Source organism: Mauremys reevesii, linkage group 1 (genome assembly GCF_016161935.1).
Source record: "Mauremys reevesii isolate NIE-2019 linkage group 1, ASM1616193v1, whole genome shotgun sequence".
Lineage (NCBI taxonomy): Eukaryota > Metazoa > Chordata > Testudines > Geoemydidae > Mauremys > Mauremys reevesii.
In genome coordinates, this window is record NC_052623.1 from 274,742,461 (window position 1) to 274,764,329 (window position 21,869).

Consider the following 21,869-nt stretch of genomic DNA (forward strand, 5'->3'; position numbering starts at 1 on the left):
ATGGCTCAATGCCCCTTAAGAATGGTTAAATGAGGGGATGTGGCTAAAATACATGTTTAAGTGGGTTGCACAGTATTTTTTAGATTTTATTCTTCTAAAGGATCATTTGTTGAATAAATCCCTTTTTTGTGATTTTTTTTTTTAATTTGTTATATTGCAATAGGGTGATGCAAGTCCTCTGAAAAATAACTTCTTCTTTTGGTCTTGTACAGTTAATGTACCATACTATTCTGTATCTACTATGTAACTTGCACCCTGTTCCACTATGTTATACATTCTTGCTGAGATGGATGCTTGTGTACAGAGGAATATCTGCTCAAGAAGAATGGAGAATCTGTCCTCAGCACTTTTGGTTAATCTCATTTGGTATTGGACCTCTAACAGTAGCCCAATAACGCTTGTTGAGAGGAGACAAGGCACATGGCACTGTTTATATAATGAGCTGAGGGATGGGAGAACAGATTCTCTTCTGCTTTGCAGCTGGTAGAGGTGTACCTTGGAGGATAGAACTACACTACTGACAATATACACTGTAGTATAAATACTGTTTGCAAAATTACACTTCTAAAAAAAAAAAAAATCTTTTTTTTTGTTGCACCCTTCCAGAGCTTTAAAGGCGACAGACCAACTTAGTGTAGGTCCTTCGTTGCTTAATGTTTTATCTTTCAATCCTTTTGTCGCCTTGCTCTAGTCTTCTGTCACAGGATAATTAAGGGAAGGGGGGTGCTTCTGTGGAAGAGGGTGCAAGGCCCTGGCCCTGCTCCTGCTCCTGACTGGCCTGGTTAAAAGTGGGGGCTGAAGGCAGGGTTGCAAAGACCCGGTGCGTGTGACCAGCGCGGCGCCCTGCTGCTGCCCGTGGATCGCTCCTCCCCTCGGGCAGGGGCCAGCGCTGAGGCCCGGAGCCTTCCCGGGGAGCTGCAGCCTCCGGCGCCGGCCGCGGGGCAGAGGCGGGTGGAGGAGGAACGCGGGTGGCTCCGCCCCTTCGCGCTAACAGGCCCCGCCCCCTCTCCCGCCGAGTCACCCCTCACCTCTTCGGCACTTCGCCTCACCCGCTGCCTCGCAGCGGCTCTAGCGCCCTGGTCCACGGCCGCAGATTCGTCGCTTCGCATTGGTGGGAAGAAGCCCCGACGCGGGGGGAGCGTCTCCGGCCCGCGGGATTCGGGAACCCTGCGCGCGCTCGGCCCCTGCGCCCGTCAGTGGCGGGGCCCCGCGGCCCCTCCCTCCCCGGCTCCAACGGGCTAAATCTCGGCTCCGCGCCGAAAGTGGGAGGCTGCTGGCGGCGCCTCATTTACTTCCCCCGGCAGAGGCGACTGCGTCGACGTGGAAGCTGGTGGCGGCGGCGGCGGCGGCGGCGGCACCATGGGTGAGGAGCGGGGGCTGCGGGGACGGGTCCGGCTGGCGCTTTGCCGGCGGGGGCAGCGCGAGACTCGGCCCCGACGTGCCGGCCCGGGCCGTGCTGCTGCCCGGGGCGGGGAGCGGGACCCCGGGGCCGCACACGGGGCGGGGGGTCCCGGCTCCCCCGAGCAGCAGCAGCCCCCGGGCCAGCGGCCGCTGGCGGCTCAGTCCGCGCGGCGGGGGAGAGGGGGGGAAGTCCCGGCCTGAGGCGCCCGGGCGGCTCTGCGTGGGCCGGTGCCGTGGCAGATGGTGCCATTGTCGCTGCTTCAGGGCGCGGCCCCTGGCCAGGGTCAGGCGGGCGCAGGCAAAGCGTCCCTCCCCGGAGCCCCCCAGCGGCGCAGGACACGGCACTTGAACGCCAGCCGTGTCTTTGCAAAGGCCTGTGAGAAAGGACCCTGCAAAGGTAAATCTAGGGCAGAGGCTGCACCTGCATCCAGGAGTTGGTCAGAGAAGCCCCGTGGGTGAGGCACTGGCTGGACTGGGGCCCGGAGACATGGGTTCAGTTCCCAGCTCTGCCACCACTTTACAGGGTGACCTGGCCAAGTCCGTTCCTTACCTGTGCCCCCATTTCCCCATCCGTTAAAATGAGGATAATGATACAGGTCTCCTTTGTAAAGTACTTAGAGTTACGTGTGTAAAGCGCTGTAATCTTCGTCTAATCCCAATACCACAGTTTCCCCTGATCTCTCAAATAACTTCATCTGATGTGTTCTCCTAAACCGTACTTGAGACATTGCCATTTACCTAATGCAGTGCAGCATCTATTTGAAGGAAAACCAAGTTTAAATGCAGCTTTATATGTTCTACTCTGTACAGCTAAACACTAGGAATGTTCTTCAGAGTGTTGATGACTTTATTAGAGCCGTGAGTTCAGTACTTAATAGTATGGGTGTAAAAATACAAAGAGGCTCTGAGATGGATATATTGGGCTGAAGTAGAATCTGGTAGGATTTATGCAGACACTACTGTTTGTGGTTAGTTATTGCTATAGCTCTGGTTGTGAAGCAGTTTCCAATCAACCGTGTTTTTCTGGTGATCACACTTCCTCAACTTGGTGTGTTTCTAGTGGGGTCCTCCAAGGATTTGCTCCTGGCCCTATGCTATTTAACTTTATCAATGATCTGGAAGAAAACATAAAATCTTAGTTGATAAAGTTTTCAGATGATACACAAATTGGGGGAGTGGTAAATAATGAAGACAGGTCACTGTACAGAATCATCTGGATGGCTTAGTAAGTTGGGCACAAGCAATCTGTGTGTTTTAATACAGCTAAATGCAAATGTACACCCCTAGGAACAAAGAATGTAGGCTATATTTACAGGATGGGGACCTGTCCTGGGAAGTAGTGACTCTGAAGATTTGGGGGTTCTAGTGGATAATCAGCTGAATATGAGCTTGTAGTGCATCTTGATGGCCAAAAGTGCTAATGTAATCGTTGGGTGCATGAACAGAAGTCTCAGATAGGAGTGGACAGGTTATTTTACTTCTGCATTTGGCACTGGGATGTGACTACTGCTGGAATACTGTGTCTAGATCTGATGCCCACAATTCAAGAAGAATGAAATTGGAGAGGATTCAGGGAAGAGCCACAAGAATGATTAAAGTGAGAAACAAAGAAAATATTAAGTGGTGACTTGATTATAAGTACCTACATGGGGAACAAATATTTGATAATGTGATCTTCAGTCTAGTAGAGAAAGGTATAGCAGGACCAGCAGGAAATTGAAACTAGATAAATTGAAATTAGAAGGTGTAGATTTTTAACGGTGAGGGTAATTAACCACTGGACCAATTTACCAGTGATTGTGGTGGTTTCTCCATCACTGGCCATTTTTAAATTCAGATTGAATGTTTTCACTGAAAGAGCTGCTCTAGGAATTATATTGGGGAAGTTCTGTGGTCTTTGTTGTACAGGAGGTCAGAGAAGATGACCAGATGTCCTGATTTTATAGGGACAGTCCTGATTTTTGGGTCTTTTTCTTATATAGCTATAAATCTACACCCCACCCCCCCCGGTCCCAATTTTTCACATTTGCTCTCTGGTCACCCTAAAGTCAGATCATGTGACACAAGTGGCCCCTTCTGGCCTTGGAGTCTATGAAATCATTTTGGGCTGGACACTTAAGCAATATCAACTGGAAATAAAATTAGATTTAAAGCTGTACCACGTTTAGAATATTATGTGTAATTCTGATGTCTTTTTAGGCAGGATATTTGCAAAATTGTTGACAGTTGAAGTTGCAGAAGGACATGTCCCATCCCCCCCAAAACTTCTTATTGTCGGGCTTTTAAAGTTAAGGGAAAAAAGTTGTGCATTCCTTTCCACCTTCATATTGCCTGTGACAGTGTCAGTAACACACTCCAGTGCTCTGTAGGGCTTTCACTTACATCTCCAACAGATACAAAAGAACCCAGTAAATACCCAGTATCATCAAACTTGCTATCTGAATGCAAAACTTTAATCATGACTTCATGTGCTTTTATATGAATTATATCAACACATCTGACTGTCACATGCTCCATGTATTTTGGAAGTTATTCTGTGTTAACAATGTTGAGGTCACTCAAAGGTGACACCTATTTTTCAACAGTTTATAAATTTTCCAAAACTGCAAATTGTACAACCACTACACCCAGAAATCCATAACTAGCCAAGGATTATAATCCACTTTTATTTACTAAAAGTCACTCAGAAACATTAGGTATTCAGCATTCTTTCCACTGGCAAATTGAAATGAGATAACACAAATGTAATTATATAAATGGGCTTTTGAAGAGAATTAAGATAATGAGATAAGGTAGATAGTAGGGGGAGGCAAAGAGAGGCATAAATCTAGCAGGCAAATAACATAAAACTCCTCTTCTGAAGAGGGCGAGGGTGGAACAAATTACTGCAGCTGAAAGTCTGCAGAGCACATCAGTTTACTAGGGTTCTCTCTTTAGATGGGGACACATCTTTTTGAAAAGGGAGTGGGAGAATCAGGGGGCTAATTCCACTAACCAGTTTTATGGATTAAGATGAGAGAAAGTCCTCTGGGGTTTTCATGTAAGTTTTTCTGTCAAAACGTGTCTCCTAAAATACCTCTTTCACGTTGTGTCATTTGCCACTTTGCCTTTACACTTCATTCAGATCAGCCATGTGCTCCGCTTTTGTAATGGAGCAGACTTAGAGAGGAAAAAGTGAGACTGGCATGTAGTTTCCGTCCCTTTTCTACATAAGTACACTGTTCCTCTCCCCTCCCTAGAAAAATTTAACACACACACGCGTTTACAACAAGCAAGCTATTTGAATAGGATATTTTTACTATGTAACTTCTAACTTAGGATCCTAAATACCAGACAGAACCCAACTGATATTTGTCCAGTATGGGTTATCTTTTACATGTTCAGCTGTTAACATTTGTGGGTAGAGATGTAATATTGTCTGGTGTCATGTTTTCTTTTTTTTTTAAATGTCCCTGTCAGAATTTCCAAGTACCTGTACCTGTATTCCCCTACTGTCGTCCGACAAGGGCACTCACTTAAATGTTTCTGGCTCCCTGTCATACCTCTCTCCTGGTTGGAGACTTGTGTCTCATTCCCTGTTGACTGGGGGTTTAAAGTTGCCCAGCTCCCTGATCTACACTGTGTTATCTCCAGAAAGCCATTCTGCTGAAAAGGCCAGCACCTGTGTTTTTGTTTTCTTTCCAAGGGCTCTGACTAGTGTATTGCCAACAGTTACAAGTTAAACAAACACATTTATTCCTTGGCTAAAAACATTACAGAGAAAATGTATACAAAACCAATAAACATTCCTGTGCCCATGCTACAAGCTCACAAGAGATTACCCATCAGTCTTGTGGAGCCCTGGCAGGCTAAAATCTTACCAACCCTTCTGACCTCCATGGCACAGAATATCCTGTCTGTCTGCTAGATCAAGAAGAAAAGCCCCAAGTCATTTTTAACTTGCGCTTTTTATCCAAAAATCCTTTCTTTGTCTGTTGGTCTTTGGAGAATCCAGGTTGAACAAATATTGCGAGCCTTCCCAGGAAATGGTGCTTCTCTGGGGGTATTACAACTACGTGATTTGCCTTAGTCACCACTGTTTCCTATTGGTGTCGGAGCTGTGGTAGCCCACCCTCATGGAGTAGAACACAATCATACATAAATCATTCATATAAGTTAAATATTTGTGGTTCATTATTTTATATCATTGGGCGACCATATTGAAATGGCAGGAAGTGCCATGTCTGTCAGTCTTTCCCCTACTAGTCTAAACTTTTAATGAATTATGCTCCTGTTTGCTTAGTGTGCAATGAATATAAAAGCAGTGTCTGACCACAGGTACATTTCCTTAATGTGCACCTGAATGAGATGTTGGGACAAACCCTGTTTAAGTAGGAGAATGTTTCAGGTCTGCTGCTCCTACAGCATTGGATTGGGACAGTTCTCTCACAGATATGCTTGTTATATAGCTAGCAGCAAACAGTCTGCCGGACAGATTGGTTGTGGAATACCAAATAAGGATGTTACACATTAGATGATTGACACAAAGTTAACTGGAATGGTGTCATGAACTAAGGACTCACTTCAAAAATAATTTTATTGCTTGTGTAACAAAACTCGGCTTGGGTGGTGGACTCTTCAGTCCTACAAGCATGCCTATTCTAATTGTAACCGTTTGATGTAAAGTTTTCTCATTAATTTGATTTGGAGGTGTCTCCTATCAGATAAGGTTAAATTTTGAATCTAGCCCATCTCTTTAAAGCCCTGAATTTAAACTAATGACTGACTAGAATGTACTCCACATGGATTAAAAAACTTGTCTCCAAAAGGAAGTCAGGTAATTAACATCTTCACTAGTTTGCAGTATTGTACTGTCTTCCTCTACAGTGGAAATGAAGATAGCTGAAGCTGTTGCTTAACAATCTGTTCAGCCACCCTTTTCCTATTCCAATCCCAGCCTAGGTGAACACTTCTGAAGGTGGGCTAGACACCTGTTTGTATACATCTGTCAGCGCACTTTCATAATCTTTAAACTTAAAGACATGGTTACACTTAAAACACTGCAGCAGTGCAGCTGCACCACTGTAATGCTTCAGTGAAGATGCTATTACGCTGACAGGAGAGCTGCTTCCATTGGTGCGGTTAATCCACCTCTGCAAGAGGCAATAGCTATGTCCTGTCGACAGTATTGTCTACACCTGTTGAGCCTCTTCTGTCAATATAGCGCTGTCTACAGCATGTGGTTAGGTCGGTAAAACCCACACTCTAGCGATGCAGTTATTTCACACCCCTGAGTGATGCAGTTATACTGCTGTAAGATTATAGTGTAGACCTTGTAGGTAGACCTGGCCTCAGTTAGCATGTATCAGACTCTACAGCAGAGGTGGGCAAACTATGGCCTGTGGGCCACATCCGGCCCACGGGACCCTCCGGCCCGGCCCTTGAGCTCCTGCCCCTGGCACCTGCTCTGCAGCCTCAGCTCACTGTGCCGCTGGTGCAGTGCTCTGGGCGGCAGAGCCTGGGCCTGAGCCCGTGCTCTGTGACATGGCTGGCTCCAGCTGGGTGGCGCAGCTGCCTGTCCTGGTGCTCTGGGCATCGCGACTGTAGCACCACCAGCCACCGGTGCTCCAGGCAGCGCGGTAAGGTGGCAGGGAGGGTTGGATAGAGGGCAGGGGAGTTTGGGGTTGTGGTCAGGGGGTGTGGATGGGGTGGGGGCTGTCAGAGAGTGGGGGCAGGGGTCCTGGGGGCAATCAGGAATGAGGAGGGTTGGATGGGGCGGTGGGGGTGGGCAGGGGTTCGGGGGCAGTCAGGGGACAGGGGTCCAAGGGGGGCAGTCAGAAATGAGAGGAGGGGTTGGATGGGGTGGTGGGGGCAGTCAGGAGTTGGGGTTCCAGGCACTGTCAAGAGACAGGTAACAGACGGGGTTGGATGGGGCAGGAGTCCCGGGGGGGCTGTCAGGAGGCGAGAAGCAGGAGGGGTCGGATAGGAGCCGGGCCATGCCGGTTCAGGGAGGCACAGCCTCTGCTAACCGGCCCTCCAGACAATTTTGGAAACCTGATGTGGCCCTCAGACCAAAAAGTCTGCCCGCCCCTCCTCCAGCATGTACCCCATTAAACCAATAAATGTACATGTGGGTGGATCATACTGAAAGAGAACTTAATTTCCTTTCTAACATCATCAGGTTTTGAAGGTCCCTATGTAATTTAATGCACCAGAAACATAGAGGGCAATAGAAAAAGGAATAAGTTCACTATCTGCTGATAGCGAAGCAAATGCTAACAGCAGGAAAGATTGCTTCTGCCACCTGATCTTGCTGACTGAGGTCAAACTTTTGGAGAACAGGAAGGGGTAGGTGTGGTTGAGCTGGCAGGTATGTAACTAATCAACAGCTTGAGCTATTTTCAGTTCCACTGAAGGGAATAATCCAGTTGTTCAGACTAGTGGATATTTTTTAAGCAGATATACTTCCTGGTGTTCTCTGACAATGTTTCCTATTGCTCTCTTACTTAGTGCTATTGCAACATGGTACCTGAAATTTTGTTTCTGTTCTGTTTTTCAGGTGGCTTTTTTTCCACTATCTTTTCCAGTTTGTTTGGCACTCGGGAGATGAGAATCTTAATCTTGGGACTAGATGGGGCAGGAAAAACAACAATTCTGTACAGGCTACAAGTTGGCGAAGTTGTTACCACCATCCCCAGTAAGTGCTTCTCTAAAAAATAACTGATCCAGTGAAGATCTAAAACATACATTTCCTTTGTTTATGAAGTGTGTGCACACAAAGTTTGGTTTAGTTAAGCTGCAGTCTTTAGAAGTTGCTGGAAAAGACGGTTACTCACCTGTAGTAACTGGTGTTCTTCGAGATGTGTTGCTCCAATCCATTCCAGTTAGGTGTGCGCGCGCCGCGTGCGGTCTGCGACATGAACTTTTTCCCCCCTACGGCGGCGCTGGTCCTGGCTGGGGCCATGGCGCGCCATGGCCATATAATATATATACCCCCCCGTCCCCCGTCCGCTTCTCAGTACCTTCCAGCGCTAGTGGGGAAGGGGGGGGATTGGATTGGATTGGAATAACACATCAACACAACACAAGAACACCCAGTTGACTTCTTTTCTTCTCTTCTTTTCTTTGCTCCAGCATTCCAATGCATGCCAGTTCCAAGCTTAGGCGGTGGGGTCGGGTGAGGTGGGGGTGAGTGTGGTGCGGTGTGGCCCGCGCGAAGCAGGCACCGCCGTGGCCTGCTGCTGCTAGACTGCTGCACCAACGCGGGACTGAAGACCAAGACCAGGTGGCGTGCACAGTCCTGGATCGGGCATGTCGGACGGCGCGGCAGCGGCATGAGGCGGGGCTTTGTGTGCGCGCCGCGGCGGCGCGGCGGCGCGGCGCATGAGGCACGCGCGCAAGCTTCGAATAGGTTCAATCCATGCAGTCACCCAGACGGAGGAGAACCGGAGGACCCTTCATGCGGGGACGGCGGCGGCGACAAACGCAGGCCGACGGCGCGGGCGATGGCCGAAAGGCTCGAAAGCGGCGCCCGCGCCCCGGCGTTGGCGGGGCCTGGGCTGTGGTTCCCGAGGCGAGGCAGGGCATGCGGGAAGCCGAAAAAGAGAGGAAGAGGAAGGGTGGTGGTGGGGGTGGAGGCGGACCGGGGCCGTTGGGAGGGAGCCGGTGTCCTGCCTTGTACCTGTTGTCTGCATGGGCGTGGCGTAAGGTGGTGCAGGTGGCTACGCTCGAAAGCTGTCTTCTGCGGGCGGCGAGTGGTGTGAACACGTGGCCAGGGGCACGTGGCCAAGGTAGTCGAAGGGGGGCCAGGGAGGCAGCCAGGATCAGGACGGCAGGTCGGCCAGGGGTCGGTCGGGTAAGCGGGTCCGGGTCCCAGGCCAGCGGTATAAGCATCTGGCGACCTTAGGAGGGAGAAGATGGGACGACCTTCCGATGGACTGAACCTTCGACCACCTTCTTCAGAACCTTCAATGGCGACGAGGCAAGACGAGGACCTTGCGGTAGGATGACCACAGGTAGTAGGTCATGTGATGGTACGAGGTGATCGAGTACCGAACGACGTAATGGATTCAGCGAAACAGCGTCGCATCCTCTTAACCGCGCGAAGGCCTCGCGGCGTCGCGAGGGGAGCGGCGACCAGCTGCTGGGGCAGCTTTCAGCCCTCCTGCTGTGCGCGGGCAGGCGCCACCCTCTGTAAGTGCCAGGTCCTGTACAATGAGTGGGGAGTCTGAGTGGGGAGGGGATGGCCCGGCGGATGGGCCACAGCGGAGTGAGGGGGTCGGCCTCGAGGGCCAGGCAGCGCAGAGGGTGAGAGCGAGAGCAGGAGTGGCAGCGCCGCCTCGAGTGACGTGGCGCGGCTGAGGAGAGCTTCAGGAGCTGACGTGCGAGAGGAAGAGCACTCCGAGCGTCAGGAGGGGGGGAGGAGGCGAGCGAGGGAGGAGCGCAGGGAGAGGAGGCGGTCCCTGAACCTATGTCCCCTGCCGGGACAGGGTCTATCTGGCGACCCCCTGAAACAGGTCTATCTGGGGAAACCTCCTGTCCGACCTGAGGTGTAATAGGCGGAGGAAGGGAAACTCGCCTGGTGAGGAGGACCCGTGCACAGCGAAGGACCACTCGTTTGAGTCTGCGAGAAGAAAAGGCGGCTGGCGCTGAATGGAATGGAAGTCACAGAAAGAAGGTGAAAAGCAGAGCCCCGTGGAGCAGAGGAGAAGAAGACCCAAGCTGCTTGTTCTGCGGAACAGCAGCTCCAGTTGTTCACGTGCATATGTCACGCTCATGCTGTCACACGCGGGTCCAGTCATGGGGGCAGCGATGAGGGGCAGGGCAGATTGGACACATTGACGGGCAGCACGCAGCTCTGCAGGGAGGATGATATGCAGGGAGTGGAGGGGGCACCAGGTGCCCTGGAGGTGGAGTGCGGTCGGTGGGTGGTGGCGGCGCGAGCGGCGAGCGGAGCGTGGGGCGGAGGGCGGCGGAGGTCGAGCCACCACCATCACGGCCGGGGGTCGCCACTCTGGAGACCGCCACCACCATCTCGAGGGCGGGTCTGCGGTACGCACCACCATCTCCGGAGGCAGCCACGCGTGCCGGCACACCACGCGCCAGAGGGAGGCTGTGATGCGCCCGGTGTGCCGCCCGCACGCGGCCGAGGGAGCCAGGCCCATGCCGCCCAGGCGGAGGGCGGGTGGCCGCGATGGTGCCGGGGTGGTGGTGGGGTGATGAGATGAGGTGACCATCGCTTGATGGCGATGGCGAGACGCGCCCGGCTCAGGCCCGGCCGAGGCGGAGGACGAGGACTCCACGCGCTGGCTGAGCCGCGATGAAGTGACTTCGGAGAAGACTGGGAGGACGAGCCGGAAGAGGCCGAGATCGGAGAGGGATTGATCTCTGCCACCGAGTCGGTTTGTAGTTGTCGAGCGATACCGCCAGAACCAGCGAGGGCTGCCGCGTGGGAGCCGCACGCGAGCACTGACCGTGCGTACCGCTGCGGTGCCACCGTAACAGAGACCGGTAGCAAGCCGTCGCGGTGGAAGAAGGCGGCCAACGGCGCAAAACGGGCGTGGCGAGCCGGACCGGCAATGGCGAGGAAGCGGATGAGGGGCGATGGCGGCGCAGGGATCGAAGGGACTTCGAGGCGGGAAACCAATGAAAAATCCCTTCCTCCAGGGGAATGATGGTCCCCCCGGTGACCAACTTGTGAGGCAGGATAGGGTTAGCTCCAGCCCGCTGGGTCCAGGATAGGGAATCTTGGACTTTAAGCTGTGGGGAGAGGGTGCTCTAAGGAGCGATCCGGGGCCCCGCCAGGAGTCTTGGAGGAGACCTGCCCACAGAAGGAGTCAGGGTGCACAGAGAAGGGACTCAAGTGAGAGGAACTTGAAAGAGGGAGAGGAGAGGGGAGGGGAAGGAGGTGGGTGGGGGATTGGAACAAATTAGCGGCGGACTGGAAATTGGACCCGCGCAAAAGGTGCCGGAGGGGTTAAGTCCGGACAACGCCGGACCACGGCGGGAAAGGCGGAGGGCGGTTGATCCGTAGGAGAAGCGGGCCGAGAACCGCCGCGGAGCGCCCCGGTCGGAGAGCCATCGGGGAGCCGACGGGCGGCGGGCGCCCGCGGGGCGAGTGCTGAGCTGCGGCGCGGGGATGGGTCGGTGCCGCCTCGCCGCTGGTGGCTGCGGCGAAAAGCGCGTGCCGGCGTGGGGCGGCGGGAAGGGTCTGTGTGCAGCGGCGGCTTGCGGTGCTGGGCGCTGGCGGCGGCGTGAGATCCTCGATGCGCTGGATCCCGGATCCGCCTCTCGCCTCTTCAAACAGAGAGATCCGAGAATCCCTCGTCCGAAAGGGTGCGACTCCTCTGGCCGCGGAGAGCCTGGCGCCTGCCAGCATGTCCCCGCAGATAGAAGATTCCTGCCAGCGGAGATGCGCCCGCTGTCCCCAGAGGAGATGCGTCCGCCCGCGACGAGAGCGCTCCAACAGGGCTCCCGTGATGGCGAGAGCTCCCCTCAGGAGGATTCAGCGCGAGAGCCCATCCTGGCGCGTGGGGCGGGAAGGACCTAGCGGTTGGCGCCCGCGATGTGAGCCCAGGACGCCAATAAGCTCCCCCGGCGAGAGAGTTTGGACCCCCAGCCTGGCCAGATACACCAGCGGCTGGGCAGGGAGGCCGGTGAGCCTTGGGGGCCTCCGGCGTCCGCTGACGGGGGCGCTGAGGATTTGGCGCAGGGGTGAGGTAGGTTTAGCGGCCAGGGAGTCCAGGCTAGAGTTGGGAATGGGAATTAGGGCCGTAGGGGGTTTCGGGGGTTTGCCGTAGGGTAGCAGGCCCGCGTGTCCGGCCAAAGGCGCCCGGTCACTGGACGGACCTCGGTCGAAGAAGAGCTTGGCATTGCTCGGCGAGCACGGCTCTGGACGGCCCCCGACCGCGACGGATGGCCGCCGCACCGGGCGGGGGACCCCTGAGGCCGGGGCCAGTCAACCGGGCCACGCTGCCGGCCCTTGCGGGCGCCTCGCGCGCGAGGACGGCTCGCGCTTCGCCGTCCGAGCCCCGGCGAGGTTCCTCCGCGGCGCTGGTGCCTGGACGTCCGGCCAGAGGTAGGGGGCGGCGGGGGACGGCAGCTTGGAGTGGATGGAGTCGCGCGGTGCGGCCCGCTGTCGCCTCGGGAGGGTGGGTCCGGCGGGAGAGGACCCAGAGAGGAAGCCTGTGCCCAGTTCAGCGTGCCCGGGGACCAGGCGCCCCACTGCCCGTGGGGGAGTCTCCGCCGTGTGCGAAAGCGGGCGCGCGGGCCCGCCCTGCGCCAGGGCCGAGGGCGGGAATCACTGGCGGGGCCGCGGGGCAGGCCGAGGCACCCGACGGTGGCGGAAGGCAGGACGGAGGCGCGGGACGGAGACCGCGGATCTGGGCGACTGCCGGTGACCAGAGAGGACGGGCCGCCGGGCGCCGCCCGGCCCGGGCGCCGGCCGGGGACGGCGGGACGACGGGCGGCGATGGATCGCGCTCGGCTGTGCACGACGGCGTCGGGTGAGGGGCTCGGGGGGCGGGTACGGAGGGGAACGCGGGAGAGACCGAGGGGGAGGAGGATTGCCGGTGGCGGGCGGAGACCGCGGGGACGGGGGCTGCGGACCAGATCGGCGGACGGATGGCAGGGCGGCGGGGGGATGGCGAGGGGGCGAGGATGGGACCGGGCGGCGACCGGCAGCGGATGCGGGGAGATCGGCGGGGACGGCGGCGAGAACGCGCGGTGCTCGGATCGAGCGGGGCGCGCGGCGCGGTGAGCAGCAGGGCGGCGCTCGCCGCCAGCGGCGCCGGCCGGGACCGGGGCGCCCGCTCGCCCGTGCCGGAGGCCGGCGGGCCGGGAGCCTGCCGCAGGGCGCAGGCGACCTGGCGGCGCACGCCGCGGCGGCGGCGCCGGCTGGCAGCGTGCCTCTCTGGCGCGGCGGGACAGCGCCGCGGTGCCGACTCGCCCGAGCGCGCCGCGCCGCCTGGCTCGACCACCACGCTCGGTGCGGCAGCGCACGGACGGCGGGGCGCTGCCTGCCTTTCGGCCAGCTCGAGGCCAAGGGCGCGCGCCCGCGCCGGCGCAGCCACTCTCGGTGCGGGCTCGCGGTCGCCCGCCAAGGCCGACTGAGCTGCGCGGTCTGGTGCGCGGGCGGGTGCGCCCAGCACCGGGACGGCCCGCGGTGCCGGGCGGTTGCAGAATGCGGGCCGGAGCTGCGGCCGGAATGGCACCGCCGGCCACGGTCGCGCCGCTCGTGCCGGGCGCGAGGGGAACCATGCTGAGCCCGGACGAGGCGTGCCCGCGGTCAATAGGCATCAGCCTCTGAGGCCACGGCGAGCAGCTAAGGCGGTGAAGCAGGCTAACTCTAGGTGTAGGGGGACGAGAGAGCCCGGAGGGAGGGGAGGGGAAGCCACTATAGGAGGAACCACCTTCCACTACCCTACTACTAAGCTAACTATCACTTAACTACTAACTAAACTAACACTAGAAGAACTAACCTAGCGTATATGAGCGAGAACTAGCTACGAAGAGCGGTTAGAACTAAGAACACTAAACTACTGAAGGAGGCGGGCGTAAGGAAACCCGCAGCTGGGGATATGGCGAAGAGCGTGATTTAGCGCCCAGCAGGTAGAACCTCATGTATCCTTGTTTGTGTGTCTTCCCATATGCAACTACTATTGTGTGCTGTAGAAGTACTGGGAAAGAAAGTATTTAATGCTGCTAACTACACGCTAGAAGTGTTAGCCACACATTTGAATTTTGTTACCAAGAGTTTGGTAGGTTCTTATTATGGGGTTAATGTGCATTAATGATGGCAGTCCAGCAAAGTCAGGGTCTCAAATGTATATTTAACATGAACTCTGTGAAGGCTCTGTTTGTCTACACATCAAACTCTAGACAGGAAAGAGCAAGTCAATGCTAAATTCATTTATGCTCTGTTTATGTTCGTTCTCACAGGGAAATCAGGGGTCTCTGGGCCTAAGCCTTTGTTATAAATAACACTCCTATTTAAAACAACCATATATATACACTTTTGTAACTCCAAATTTTTTTTTAAAGTTGTGTTTATTTCTTTTAAAATACAGCATCTTGTCTTTCAGTCAAAGCATAGTGCATTTATTTGATCATCAAACAAGCAGCTAGTAACATGATCTATGAAGAAGTATGGACTTAACTAGCTGTATAGGCTCTAATTATACTTGAGGATTAAAGATTCTAACTGAAGTTAGAATGTATTACAGCGCCTCTCTTGCTGGAATGTTTTTCCCAGAGAGCAGCACTAAGGTAGTCTCTCTTTATATATTTCAGCAATTGGTTTCAATGTTGAGACAGTAACGTACAAGAATCTAAAGTTTCAAGTCTGGGACTTGGGAGGACAGACGAGTATCAGGTAAGAAATTTCACATTACTGAGACTGATATGGCATAACCAACTGGAATGAATGCTAGGGACCTGATATTCAGAAGTGCTGACTACGTAAAACTTTGGTGGGAATCTTGGGTGCTCTGTATGTCTGAACATCAAGCCCATAAATTTGATTTTAGAAGCATTCCAGTTAACATGCGGGGATAGTGGTTGTATGGAATGTTCTTAGGTTTGGTTTGCCTAAATACATTAAACTTTGCAATCTAATTTTCTGATACAAAATGCCCTTGGAAACTTTATCTCATGCAAATAAAAATGTTAAGGAAATAAGGTCTTTAAATGAATTTATCTACTGATTTTTATGCACTGTTGAGGTAATAGAAGCTGGTTATGTTTAGCTTTAGTTCCATGTATCTTCAAAAATATCTAGACATTTTAGCATGTTAGGCTAAAATGATAAATAGGGCTGTCGATTAATCACAGTTAACTCATGCACTTAACTCAAAAAAATAGAATACCACTTGAAATTTATTAAATATTTATTAAATATTTTGGATGTTTTTCTACATTGGTACATATATTGTATTCTGTGTTGTAATTTAAATCAAAGTGTATATTTTTTATTACCAATATTTGCACTGTAAACAGGGGAAATAGTATTTTTCAATTCACCTCATACTAGCACTGTAGTGCAATCTCTTTGTGGTGAAGGTGCAACTTACAAATGTAGATTTTGTTGGGTTTTTTTGTTATATAGCTGCACTCAAAAACAAAACAATGTGGAACTTCGGAGCCTGCAGGTCCACTCAGTCCTACTTCTCATTCAGACAGTTGCTAAGGCCTGGTCTACACGGGGGGGAGTTGATGTAAGATATGCAACTTCAGCTACGGGAATAGCATAGCTGAAGTCGACGTATCTTATTTCTGCTTAACTCCTGTCCTCACGATGCGGGATCGATGGCTGCAGCTCCCCCGTCGACTCCGCTGCTTGCCCTGGAGTCGACAGGAGTGTGTTCGGGGATCGATATATCGCATCTAGACTAGACGCGATATATCAATCCCCGATAGATAGATCGCGATCCAGCGGGTAGTCTGGATATACCCTAACAAGTTTGTTTACATTTGCAGGAGATAACGCTGCCCTTTTCTTGTTTGCAATGTCACCAGAAAGTGAGTGCAGGTATTTGCATGCCAGATGTGCTGAACATTTGTATGCCTCTTCATGCTTTGGCCACCATTCCAGAGAACATGCTTTCATGCTGATGACACTCATTTAAAAAAATGCATTAATTAAATTTGTAACACAATTCTCACCCAAGGAGTTCAATGTCCCCTGCTGTGTTTTACCTGCATTCTACCATATATTTCATGTTATAGCAGTCTCGGATGATGACCCAGCACATGTTTATTTTAAGAACACTTTCACTGTAGATTTGACAAAAAGCAAAGAAGGCACCAATGTAAGATTTCTAAAGGTAGCTACAGCACTAGACCCAAGGTCTAAGAATCTGAAGTGCCTTCCAGAATCTGAGAGGGATGAGGTGTGGAGCATGCTTTCCAAAGTCTTAAAAGAGCAACACTCTGATGTGGAAACTACAGAACCCGAACCACCAAAAAAGAGAATCAATCTTCTGCTGGTGGCAACTGACTCAGATGATGAAAATGAACTTGTCGATGCTCACTGCTTTGGATTGTTACTGATCCGAACCTGTCACCAGCATGGGTGCGGGTCCCCTGGAATGGTGGTTGAGGCATGAGGGGACATGTGAGTCTTTGGCACATGGATGTCTTGTGATGCCGGCTACAACAGTGCCATGAGAATGCCTGTTCTCACTTTCAGGTGACATTGTGAACAAGAAGTGGATAGCATTGTGTCTTGCAGGTGTAAATAAGCGTTTGGGCAATTGGCTGAACAAGAAGTGGGACTGAGTGGACTCACGGGCTCTGAGGTTTTGCACTGTTTTGTTTTTGAATGCAGTTTTTTGTACATAATTCTACATTTGTGCATTCAACTTTCATTATGGACAGATTGCACGACAGTACTTGTGATAAATGAATTGAAAAATACAATTTCTTTTGGTTTTTTACAGTGCAGATACTTGTAATCAAAAATATAAAGTGAGCACTGTACACTTCGTATTCTGTGTTGTATTTGAAAATGTAGAAAACATCAAAAAATATTTAAATAAATGGTGGTATTATTGTTTAATGGTGTGACAGCCCTAATGTTAAATTTAGGAATAGCTAACAAATTCCTTTGAAAATTTTAATGAATAATGATATAGTACAACAGTGAGAATATGGTCACCTCTTGCAGAATCTTGTTTGTCATGTTTTTAAAAAATAGATTTTTACAAACTTTAGTTGCTAAAGATCAAGAACTACTTTCCTCAGATGCAAACCTCACTTTTTGATTTTGAATAAAATACTTCAGCAAGCACAATTCTTCTAAAATGAAGATTTAATTGGGAACCTAGTTAGTTACTAGTCAGTTTAAAGAATCAAATCAGGTCTTATTTTTTGCTTGATTAATTTATTTGCCTTAAGAGCAAAATCCATGGCAGATGCTTTTCACACAACTAGTTTTGTAAAATTTTATTTAAAGTTTAATTTGTTATGGTAAAAGACATGGCTTAGAAACACTAACTGAAATATCTGCTGCACTGCCCCTCAAAACCATGAATTTAACTTTGGCACATCTTATTTCCCCCAATCAATAGTTGTCCCCAAGTAGTTTTACTCACTACTTGTTTGAGCAATAGTGTTTGGAGTGCTCTGCTCCTTTCCTCCACTTTTAAGACACCAGTTGCCTTTTAGGCCAATTACCTGGAGGGGGACAACTCTACTTTCCCCGAGCAAGTGGTTTTTTCAAGCACTGGCTATCACACTGTTATAATTGCCATTGTGTTGGGTTCCTTAGTAAAATTAAAGTTAACTTTATATGAACTCAGCTAGCCTGTTCTTCTTTTCTAGGCCATATTGGCGGTGTTACTATTCAAATACAGATGCAGTCATTTATGTAGTAGACAGCTGTGACCGAGACAGAATTGGCATTTCAAAATCAGAACTTGTTGCTATGTTGGAGGTAAGAAAACAAATATACTGTTTAGATAATTAAAATACTAATTGCAGATCTTTCCTCTTAGAGCAAATCTAAAACAAACCAGTACCCCACAATGAACTCTGCTTGGAATCAAGTTATCTTACTTCTTTCCTAAGGATGTATCATATTACAGTAACTCCTTACTTAACGTAGATACGTTCCTGAAAAATGCTACTTCAAGTGAAACTGTTAAGCGAATCCAGTTTCCCCATAAAAATGAATGTAAATCTGGGGTTAGGTTCCAGGGAAATTTTTTCACCAGACAAAAAACTATACACACACACAGCGCATACGTTTTAAACAAGTGTGGGGCAGCAGACATCCTGACATTAGCGCGCGCACACACCCCAGCACGAGGCTCCTGGGAGCAGCTCCAAGGCAGAGGGCAGGAGCAGCACACAGCAGTGGGAGGGAGGGACAGCTGAACTGCCAGGCAGTTGATAACCCAGCCCAGCTGCTGCATAGCTGCTGCACAGGGAACTTAAGGAAGCTGGTCCACCCTGGTTACAAGCAGCTAGCTCCAATGGGCTCCTCTTTCTGCAAGCAGTGGACAAAGCAGGGAGCTGCCCAACAATGTTATATGGGAGCATTGCGCAACTTTAAACGATCATGTTCTCTAATTGATCAGCAAGGGGACGATATTAAGTGAAGAGTTACTGTACAAAGCTTTTGACTGCAGAATATTTGCAATATATTTAATGCTTTTGTCAGTCTTCCACGTTTCATGTCAGTTCAGATAAGCCTTTGTGTGGACACCAGACTGAATATAATCTGTTACTAGCATAGCTTCTTAGTGCTTTGTCATTATTGAGGGCCCAGTTCTGCCAGCCTTAAACTAATATCAGTGATTATAATAGGATTACTTACGAAGTTTAGTATCTTACAATGCAAGGGTGGCAGAATTGTGCCCTAAGTAATTTAATTTAATAAACTTTGAATACCTTTATTGGCCCAATGAATGATAAAAATCTATACTTTGTTTTACAGAATACTTTAAATCCGTCCGCTCCTGGTCAGTTTCCCTTAGGAAGCCATTTCAAACAAAGAGAACTGGCATCAAATTTTAGTTTAGGTTTACCAGAAAGCCTAGCTCCTTACTTTTGAAGGATTTACTGTATATAAAAGACTGAAAACCAATGTTTTCTCTACATAAATAAACCTGTAGTTTGCTTTAAATTCTCCTCAGGTCAGGGGAAGAATAGTGTTACTTGCATAGATTTCTTTTTTAGGAAGAAGAACTGAAAAAAGCCATTTTAGTGGTGTTTGCAAACAAACAGGACATGGAGCAGGCCATGACTCCCACAGAAATGGCAAACTCACTGGGTCTACCAGCTTTGAAGGACAAAAAGTGGCAGATTTTCAAAACCTCTGCAACCAAAGGCACGGGGCTTGATGAGGCAATGGAGTGGTAAGTAACTGTTTAACTCACGTCTTGATAACTAATGCTGTTATAATGGTCCTCAGAAGGATCCAACATTGGATATTTTGGGGGCTAATTTTAACTTTTTTCCAAATGAACAAAGCATGGGCCCATAGGCTACATGATTATTCCAGTGCACCATGCACAACCTCTCAGCATCTTGGAAATGGAGTCTGCAGTAAATAAGCTTGCTTAATTTTTTCCATAGGTTGGTGGAGGCATTGAAGAACAGGCAGTAAATCAACCTTGCCACATGATGGTCAAACACATCCAAGCATCCCTTTCTTTGCAGTCAAGCAAGTTAATGCCACACACTGTAAATAGGACTGATGGAATTGACTCTTGTAAAGGGGGCTGACTTGTCTTGTAAACACACACTGAAGCAACTGAATGTCTGTCTGTATTATATTAAAATACTCCTCCCTTGCTCTCCTGTATTAAAGTATGTACTTATATTAATTTGTATGGAAGACTTAATTGAAAATAGACTGAGACAGGCTAGAATAAATGGTTTTGTTTTGAATTTTAGTGGCATCACTTATTTTATTCATGTAAACACTAAAATCTTTGAAATGTCACTTGTCTAAGTACATCTAATGTGGGATGTGTGGGACATGCACATAACAGAAGCCTGTCACTGGTTTTGAGCTACTTTAGAGTGCTATCGGTTGGAAACTCAACTGAGCCTTAGTGCTCACTCTTACAGAACATGCCCATTTCTTAATCGTGAGTTGAAAAGCCCACCTGTACATGAGGAAAGTCTAGTTTTGAAATTAGTATCTAGGTGGTCAGAGCTGGAAACTCAGGTGCAGGGTTCTTCATATTTTAACACATGATGGTAACAAGTTTTGTTTGAGCAGATAAAGTATTTTTCAAAGATGCTGTCCCACAAATGTTCTAGAGGCTAGGATTGAATGTTGCCTTGGGTAAGTCAAACTCCCTATAGCTGTGCACACTATGTATTTAATGTGATGTCCAGACTACAAGAGTGCTCATTACCCTACTGTGCACCATTTCAAGTAGCTTCCTTCTGTTCTGTGTGTTCGGGAGTACTTCTCCCCCTCCCCTACTACTCAGGGTTGGCATTACTTTGTTCTTTTCTATGGTCATAGTGCTAAGTTAAATGTGGTAGTTACAAGTACTGGATGCAGCTGCTGTGCTTAAGTGGAACATGCTAGTAAGAAAACAGCAGAGTTATTTATTCTTAACCCACAGAATACTTAAGTACATGAAATCTACCATAAAAAGCTGTGTAAGTCCTTTAACATACCTGAAAGATCAGGGTCTAGACCTTTAATCATATCTTTCATAAACTAGGGAGGAACACTGATCAGTGTGCTTTCAAGCATATTTAATTAGAAAAATGCAATGTCTTAGTACATTAAAAACATGGAACACATGAATGTAGTTTATTCATGCACAGAAAGTTGGCCGCTTACAGTCTCTGCATGAAAGGAGAGCAAACAGCTTGATAGTTTTACATAAAATCCTAGGTGACTGATAGGGATCTGTGCAGACTTAAAATTAATTACAAATAAATACATTGATAGTTTTTTTTTTTTACATAATGAGTTCAGTCAGGCTACTGTATCAGTAAAAAATGTAGCTCTCTACCCTGTGTTGGAAAGAAATTCAGTTCTCTGAATATCTCAGCAAGTAGAGTCCTCTTGGCCTCCAGTACTGCACAATCAGGTTTATGCATCAAATATATACATGACCATACAGCTGTTTCATTCCACCATTGCTAAGTCTTTTAGTGCATGGCTCCTTGGTTTCTTGGCCTTATAGCCAGGGCGCAGGAATTCTATTTTTCTCTTCTTCGCTTCTATTTTATTCTTGTGTTTCTTCAGCTTCTTCCGGGCAGCAATGTCAGGGTTTGCTACAGTCTAATAAAAAGCAGAAATTAATTTTTGCTTTTCAAGAATATGGTGATGTTTAAAGCTGACATTGTCTCTTTAATTAAAAAAAATCTTTCTGATCAAGCATCTCTGAAGTAATGTGTCCTGCCTTTAACATTGTTTTAGTACTGTTTTCTACTTAAAGGGCAATCAGAGTTGAGAATAAAGTCTTACCTGCAGGGCTCTCTGTTTTTTCCTGATAGCCCTCTTTTGACTAGCCTGTTTCTGCACAGAAGCAAAGGCAAGTGAAAAAGTCTCCAGCCCAACTAATTTCTTGAGCAGTTCTATGATTTCCTGGGATAGGTTCTTCAGTGTTGGATCTAGTAAAATAAAGAAATGACTGCTTAAGTCCTCACTCTGAAACAGTCTACTTAGAGGACTATTACTGATTTCTCTTCCATTTGCATGAAAACACAAACTCTTAAAAGCAATGATTTGTCTCTGGTGCTTATTTTCCAGTGGCCTAACCTACATGTAACATTGGAACACCCCCAGACAGCATATTTCCTGTAGAAGTGAATTGCACACATGTACATTAACACCTTCCTGAACACTGCTTAAACAGGAGTTGCACTAATGTCTTTTCTGGGCCACAATGGACTATACTCATTCAGGAGTGTCATGGGAGGGAGGGAGAAACAGCTAACAAGAGCATAAACAAGTAAGGAATATTTCATACACTTCAAGATGTGTACTCCTCCCCACTCTACCTGCTCCAGAT

The 21,869-nt window shown here is 49.5% G+C and overlaps 2 protein-coding genes across 3 annotated transcripts in view; one reads left to right on the forward strand and one right to left on the reverse strand.

Moving 5' to 3' along the window:
* The first annotated feature begins 1,069 nt into the window (after positions 1–1,069).
* Positions 1,070–19,773, forward strand: ARL1 (ADP ribosylation factor like GTPase 1). 2 transcript variants are annotated; one of them, XM_039494414.1, is made up of 6 exons: positions 1,070–1,363; positions 7,940–8,077; positions 14,671–14,752; positions 17,701–17,812; positions 19,060–19,238; positions 19,459–19,773. In XM_039494414.1, the coding sequence occupies exons 1-6, from the start codon at positions 1,360–1,362 to the stop codon at positions 19,487–19,489; spliced, it is 546 nt and encodes a 181-aa protein (XP_039350348.1). In that variant the 5' UTR covers positions 1,070–1,359; the 3' UTR covers positions 19,490–19,773. The 2 variants fall into 2 exon arrangements, with proteins under 2 accessions (XP_039350348.1, XP_039350338.1); XM_039494404.1 differs by lacking the exon at positions 1,070–1,363 and adding an exon at positions 1,627–1,798.
* Positions 19,774–20,586: 813 nt separating this feature from the next.
* The window catches only part of UTP20 (UTP20 small subunit processome component), an 81,393-nt gene continuing 80,110 nt past the window's right edge, over positions 20,587–21,869 (reverse strand). Inside the window, exons 61-62 of the mRNA XM_039494378.1 lie at positions 21,323–21,468; positions 20,587–21,136 (exon numbers count right to left, since the gene is read on the reverse strand). Of these exons, the coding sequence (XP_039350312.1) occupies positions 20,981–21,136; positions 21,323–21,468 (302 nt within the window). The 3' untranslated portion in view covers positions 20,587–20,980. The remainder of the gene's footprint in view (positions 21,137–21,322; positions 21,469–21,869) is intronic.

Bases quoted from the DNA above. Each gene is read 5' to 3' on its own strand.
- ARL1 (XM_039494404.1), top strand. From the start codon at position 1,642: ATGGTGCCATTGTCGCTGCTTCAGGGCGCGGCCCCTGGCCAGGGTCAG. The intron at 8,078-14,670 runs GTAAGTGCTTCT...TATATATTTCAG, and splicing joins AGTTGTTACCACCATCCCCA to CAATTGGTTTCAATGTTGAG. The intron at 17,813-19,059 runs GTAAGAAAACAA...TTTCTTTTTTAG, and splicing joins AACTTGTTGCTATGTTGGAG to GAAGAAGAACTGAAAAAAGC.